This window comes from Paramormyrops kingsleyae, chromosome 13, assembly GCF_048594095.1.
Source record: "Paramormyrops kingsleyae isolate MSU_618 chromosome 13, PKINGS_0.4, whole genome shotgun sequence".
Taxonomy (NCBI): domain Eukaryota; kingdom Metazoa; phylum Chordata; class Actinopteri; order Osteoglossiformes; family Mormyridae; genus Paramormyrops; species Paramormyrops kingsleyae.
Window position 1 is genome coordinate 24,561,290 of NC_132809.1, and position 7,593 is coordinate 24,568,882.

Here is a 7,593-nt window from a genome sequence, read left to right on the forward strand (position 1 = left end):
CATTCTTCAGGAAAAGGCAGTGACTGGGGGAGCGTCTCCTTAAACTTGATTTCCATCCATTCATCCATCCATCCATTTTCTGACACCCTTTGTCCTATTCAGGGTTGTGGGGGGTTCTGATCCTATCCTAGAGGCTATGGACACAAGGCAGGGAACAACCTAGGATGGGATGCCAACCCATCGCAGGACACACTCACACACCAACCACTCACACGTGCACATCTATGGGCAGTTTGATCCATGATAGATCATTCAAATCTAAAAATTCTAATCAATGACATTGATTGGCTGTGTTTGCAAAGTGCCTTTCCCCCCCCCCCTTTCGGCATCCAAAGGGAGACCATCAGCTCCGGCTTCTGTTCACTCAGCTCCTGTCGAAGGACTTTGTTTGAAACTAAGAGGTTGGAATAAGGATTTTGCCAATTTTGTTTTCTCTGCTTTTGTTCACAGAAAAACACAAATGCTGTCATGTGTGAAAAATGACGAGTAATTTCTGACCCCCGTATGAAAATTAATAAGAGGAGAGTGGGCTATTTTTTATGAGTCAGACTGGTTTTATGACTCAAAATAGATGCTTGACGAGCCTCCCCTTTGTGAATGCAAAAGAATCTCTCCGCCTGAGGTCTGATCAGAATTACAATGATTGTGCTTGTGCTGTGCTGCCAGATCCCCACTGGTTTGCTGATGACATGTACGGCTCCCTCCATTCACAACGTGACAGAGCTTGTGCTGGCGGTGCCACAGAACCAGAACCACGACCTGCCATGGCCCCAAGCTGTGACACACACAGGCATGCATGCAGGTACGCACACACACACACACACACGCACACACACATATACACATACACAAGTGTTGTTTTCTTATTTTTGTGGGGACACTCTTTTCATTTCTATGGGCATAACCTTAATCCCAACAATGACAACCTTAACCAGCCCTAACCTTAACCATAAACAAACAAAATTCAAGATGTTTGACATTTTTAGTTTTTTGATTGCAGTCACAGATTTTTTTTTATAAAATTGAGATCCCCCTTGTATGAACTGGAAAAAATGTCCCAACAAGGTCAAAATAGCAGGTTTTTACCCCATTGTGGAGACATTCAATTCCATAATGTAATATATACTGTACATGACCATACACACAGTGACCTGTACTCATATCTTTGTGGGGACCACCCATTCATTTCTATGGGCAAAATCCTAATCCCAACAATGACAACCTTAACCCCTATCCAGCCCTAACGTTAACCCTAAGTTATCAAACAAAATACAAGTCTTTTGGCATTTTTAGTTTTTTAAAATAATGCAATGTCACAATGTAATACATACATGACCCCCCCCCCCCCCCCCACCCACACACACACACACACACACACACTATGCAACTGCTGTGTTGGTGCACAAAGACAGCCATGCATTACTCACGTTGCTTAAATATAATCCACAGAAACAGGGTCAGGAAATAAGATCAAACGTGAATCTTGCCTGTCAATCACCAGCTATGAGTTTGGGCAGGAGCTTCCATGGCCTTTGAACTTTTATAATGAGGAATGAGTGTGTGAGATGCCATAACAACGAGTTTCAGATCAACGCCCACAAATAAATCATGTCAGTGTAACTGCAATGTCATATCTGCGCATTTTAACCAAATGTACAGACTGCAATTCTAACTCCATTGAATACTGATTAATTGCAACTTTAAACTTTAAGTTTAAAGCTGTTGCAGCAGAATCGGCATCTCCAAATTAAGCAATTGAGTTTTGAAATCTGCGGAACTGGTGGCTTTGTTCATTATGTGACTTTTTAAAGAATGGAATTTGAACTGAAACTGGGTCAAAGGGTATCTAGTTGATCTCTAGTTTACATACTTAGTAAGTTTACCATGAGAAAGACACAGTGTGGCCGTAACAGGAGTAGTCAGGTTAGGGTTAACATTAATTGGCACATTAAAATGTACAGACTAATAAAAGTTTACACCTGGCTTTGGATAAACATTACAGGTGCTTTGACTGTAACTGCACTTCTTAATGTTTTTTTACTAGAAACTGACCCTAAATGGATAGAGGCCCACGGCAGGAACCCCTCCAATACAGTTTCTGTACAATGGTATTTATTTCAGTAAAAAGAACAAAAGCTGTATCTATGTGATTGGTATACACTGACAAAGACCAAAAGCTATATCTATGTGATTGGTATATACTGGCAAAGACCAAAAGCTGTATCTATGTGATTGGTATATACTGGCAAAGACCAAAAGCTGTATCTATGTGATTGGTATACACTGACAAAGACCAAAAGCTATATCTATGTGATTGGTATACACTGACAAAGACCAAAAGCTATATCTATATGATTGGTATATACTGACAAAGACCAAAAGCTATATCTATGTGATTGGTATACACTGACAAAGACCAAAAGCTATATCTATGTGATTGGTATACACTGACAAAGACCAAAAGTCGTATCTATGTGATTAGTATACACTGGCAAAGACTAATAGCTGTATCTATGTGATTGGTATACACTGACAAAGACCAAATGCTATATCTATGTGATTGGTATACACTGACAAAGACCAAAAGCTATATCTATGTGATTGGTATTCACTGGCAAAGACCAATAGCTTTATCTATGTGATTAGTATACACTAGCAAAGACCAATAGCTGTATCTATGTGATTGGTATACACTGGCAAAGACCAATAGCTGTATCTATGTGATTGGTATACACTGACAAAACTAATAGCTGTATCAATGAGAATGGTATACATTGGCAAAGACCAATAGCTGTATCTATGTGATTGGTATACATTGTCTTGCATGGAAGGCTTTAAACTGTGAGTAGACAATTTCCAAAATCATTTAAAAAATTGATATAATTAATAAGTGCATTTTCATTCACAAATAGTGCCAATGGTAGCTAAGCATGTTCTACTGGTTATTCTATCTGGACTTTTACATATTCAGCTTAGAACAGGGAATTTGACTCAAATGTTTCAAGTGTAATTTGAATTGATTATGGAATTTCAAATATCTATCTATCTATCTATCTATCTATCTATCTATCTATCTATCTATCTATCTATCTATCCTATGTTACTACCAGTTATTCAGAACTATAATATCTTATTATTTCCCTTGCAGATCAGAAACTTCACATATGTATCTACTGAAAGCTGATAATGAAGCCTAATGAAGAGCGTCTCTGAAGGAACAGGCACAGTTAAGATCAGACCTTGCTTTGGGAAGCAGGAATGTCATGCAGGCCCAAACACTGGAGAACCCCTGCTTGCACAAGCAGCCAAAATTGGCAAAGTAGACCTCATCCCAGCTATTTTCAAACTTGCTGCTCTCTTGCATGAAGTGTGTCTATTCACAGGTCTGTCTGGCACCCTCAGAGAACTCCAGGTTTTAAAGCCAGTTAGGCAGAGCCCCAGCTTTTACTGGAATTACATCACTGCTCACTGTAAAACCGACCAGATAGTACCCTAGCTTTTATCGATATTACATGACTACTTACTCTAAAGCCAGCTAGACAGTGCCCCAGTTTTTACTGGAGTTACATCACTGCTCACAGTAAAGCCTGATAGACAGTGCCCCAGTTTTTACTGGAGTTGCATCACTTCTCACTGTAAAACCCAACAGATAGTGCCCATAGTTTTTACTGGAATTACGTCTGGACAGTGTCCTGCCCACTGCACCCAGTTAAATTAGGACTCAACACAACCTAACACATTACTTCCATAATTGGGCAACAAGAGGTCAATAAACAAATGTATCTCCAGACAAAAACAATGAGATTAATGGCACAGATAAAATAATAACATGAAAAAGACATATTCTGTCCTTCCATCCATCCATCCATCCATCCATCAATTTCCTATACCTGCTTGTGGAAGGCTTTCAATATTTATTTAAAAAATTATATGTTATAAAAAGTTAAACACAACGTAATACTACAGCTGAAAAACAAACCTGGAATTCAATTTAAAATACAAAAGTAATAAAAAGAACTGAAGTAATATGTAAAAATATGGCAATTAATTATAACTGTATATTGACAACATTATCCATTTTCTAATCAATTTGCTTTCTTTCTTCATGGTCCCCAAAAATATGCTTCACACAAACATAAACGGATAATTCTCACTATCGGCCATATTCCAGCTTGTTGACTTTGTGTTCCTCCGTGTCCTATGGCACTGCGGTTATCTCATTTCCTGTCCGTCCCTCTCACTGTCCCCCTACCTATCCTTCCCCTTGTCCTAGTGCCTGTCCCACTGCGTATGTATTAGTTTTGTCTGTCATGGATATTTTCAAGGTTCCCCATTCAAAGTGCCTTTACTTCTCATTGTCCCAGTGTCTGTCCTTAGTACTGTCCCTCTGCTCTGTCCCCCTCACTGTGCCACTGAATTTGTAGCCTGTTGTCTATGACTCGGACTGTCCTTCACACTGTCCCGCTGCCTGTCCCTCTGAGAGTTCCTCTGACTGTCCTGGGAGCTTCCCGGAGCTGGCTGAGCCTCAGTCGCCTGTCCCGAGGGCTATCCTGAGGAAGACAGTCGGGTATCATCCCTGCACTTCTATCGGCGCTCAGCTGGATCGCAGGCCGCTGTGACGCCACCACCTGTAACCCTGCCTGGGTCACGTTACGACAGAAGTCGATCTGTACGGTCCTCAGGGCAGAGCCGTAGGTGACGATGCCATGCAGCAGAGTGTCGGTGATGCGCACGCAGTTCTCCAGGCGCAGACGGCGCAGGGCTGCGCAGCTCCGTAGGACGCCAACCACATCGTCGTCTGTGATGTGACCACAACCTGCCAGTGTCAGAGAGGTCAGGTTTGGACACCTGGAAGCACATAACAGGACATAAGTAGTTATACCAAGCGGGTCGCATTTAAAAAGAACACCAAGATCAAGTGCAAAACTGCGTAATCAGTATTTAAGAAAAAATTGTTAAATCATCCTTTGTAACGTTATTTAAACACTGGGAAAGGTTTTAACTCCCCCTGGAAAAACGTCTGCAAATGTATAATATGAGTCAGTGCTGCTTAATGGGTGTGTCTGTTTCAGGTGCATGCATGTACTGCAGGATCACACAGTGGCAATGCTGCCACCTAGTGGTGGGAAATAGGACTGTCTGAACAGAATGCTACCTTCCTGCTCTGGTTTAGATAAAGCATTTTACTACTGATGGAAAAACATGGGGTGGCAGGGGTATTACTGCCAGTTATAACATGGTGGGGACCAAGGAAGTAACCATTAGGAAATGTTGCAAACTACTCTAGAACTCATGATGCATGATTATCCTGCTCATTTCATTCAATACCCAGGGGACTCAATCGTAAAGCAGTGCCAAGCCAATGGCTGCAGAGACAGATACACAGAGTCACAGGTCTGGACCGTGAGTCTGCTGAAGGGATCAGAGCACCTTTCTCTGAGGATATTGGGTGGGGCTGGCTTTGCAAGAACAGCTGACACGAGCCTGTCAGCGTTTGTGGGTGAATTTACACTCCTGAACAAAACCGGATTAACAGGCTTAAGATAATTGTACAGGAATGGTGTAAAATGCCCCTCCTTAACCTTTGGTGCAAGGTTCATTTACGTTTATATGTGTATATGAAGCAATGGGAGGCAGTAAAATGTTATATGATCGATAAGAAGTCGTGCTTTTCACAGCTTTCGGCAACAGAGGAAGATTTATGACACTTAGCTTTACCTTGGTACATCAGCATGAGTAAATCTTTCAAATTAGGTATCTTTGTCTCTGTTGGGACCATCCGTTCATTTCTACGGGCAAAATCCTAATCCCAAGTATGACGACCTTAACCCCTACCCCGCCTTAACTTTAACCATAAGTAACCAAACAAAATACAAGACTTTTGGCTATTTTTGGTGTTTTATTGCATTCACAGAATTGAAAAATTGTCCCCACAAGGTCAAAATGGCAGGTTTTTTTTATCACATTGTGGGGACATTTGCAACACAAAATTGAATCACATCGTTTGTTGCATGAACTGGACTTATGTTAAATATGGAAGATCAGAAAATTGCTCTTGGCTTCATCTGCCTGTGAAAAATAAAATATCTTCACTATGTTATTTCTTCCCAGCACCTGGGCAATAAGCAGGAAGAGAACTGTTGTGTCCCAAAAAGAAGAGGAATGTCACCACATCAATAGCACTAGTTGCCCAGCCAAAGACAGTGAGTTTCTATGGAAGGAACCTGGGAATAGCTGTCCCCAGTGAACAGTTACATCCCTATAACACTGAAGTATGCAGTGTAGCTTCAACAAAAGCTGTGAATGTGCAGGCATGAAAATATAATATATGAAGCAGACAATATGAAGTAAAAATACCTGCAAATGATCAAACAGGAAGTTGAAAACAGAATGAATGAAGGAGGACCAAACTGCATGTCCAGACAGGAAGTTCACACAGCAGGGTGAAGGTTAGAGAGGTGTGTGCACTCACGTTTTGCATACGCGAGCCAGGAATGCACTGACCAGCCCCTCATGTCTGCTGCAGATGTCCTTCTGAAAAGTGGTCTTCATCCAGTCTTCGATGTTGCAGACCTTGACCCTGCTGGAGTACCAGCATATGGACAGGTAGCGCAGTGAGGCCCCCAACAAAAAGTTACACTTATTCAGCTCACCCGGCGAGTGGAAACGCAGCAAGGGCCACAGGCCTGGTTCCAGAAAGACATCTCTGAGGTGGAGACACGTCAGCGACAAGCTCAGGCGACTATCCTTGTCCAGGAAGGAGAAGAGGTGGAGTAAGCATTCACGGTTAAGCTGTGTGATGTGCATGCTGAGCAGGTAGTGGTCGTACTGACTGGAGGATGGCCTGGGCAGACGGTACGGCAGCGTGTCAGCGGTCTGTGTTGAGTGGTTTGGCTGTGTTATCCCAGCAGAGGAGCACCGAGAAGCCCTCTGCACATATAAGGCCGGGAGAAGGATGACTATTCCTGGAGGACAACTGGCAGCCAAGTCAAAAATGGAAATGTGTGAGACACAGGGCCCTGCAATCTGTCTCAGCTGCCCCACCGGAGGAGCTTGTTAGGATAGGGGGGGGCAGCAGCAGGGGCAAATGTTTAGAAGACCGCGATTTTCAAGGGAAGTGGGCTTTTCATTTCAGAAAGAATATCTGCATGTTTTCATGCTCTGGGAGGAAACCCTCAAAAACATTTTGATAGCATCAAAATGTCAATTCACATTTAAGTTGATTTCTCTTCAACATATGTGTAGGTATACCTGCCAAAAAGTTATTTGCATTATCTTTCCTGTTCAAGGGGCTTCTCCCAGCTTCCCAGACCTACGTATAACTTTGGCTGCATGTTTGGAATGTTTTAAATAATCTAATGCGACTGCATAAATAATGTGATGCGAATGTTTATAAGACACCACTAGAAATAGTTTAACTTGATATACTTTGGTAGTAGAAAAATGCCATCACAAATTAATTTTATTTTCACCCAAAAAAACAAACCTAAAGACACAGCAGTGGTACCTCCCACATAACCAGACATGTGACGGTTAGTGATTTTTAGCGGAAAGTGGTGTGGTAAATTCCGACACAAACATCCTAGAATGAAC

General features: G+C 42.0%; 1 protein-coding gene across 1 annotated transcript; it reads right to left on the minus strand.

Annotated features, from left to right (window-relative positions):
• Positions 1-3,894: 3,894 nt before the first annotated feature.
• On the minus strand, positions 3,895-6,942 carry fbxl22 (F-box and leucine-rich repeat protein 22). Its single transcript, XM_023811191.2, has 2 exons — positions 6,473-6,942; positions 3,895-4,848 (listed from the first exon to the last, which is right to left on the minus strand). The coding sequence occupies exons 1-2, from the start codon at positions 6,805-6,807 to the stop codon at positions 4,452-4,454; spliced, it is 732 nt and encodes a 243-aa protein (XP_023666959.1). The 5' UTR covers positions 6,808-6,942; the 3' UTR covers positions 3,895-4,451.
• Between the last annotated feature and the right edge of the window lie 651 nt (positions 6,943-7,593).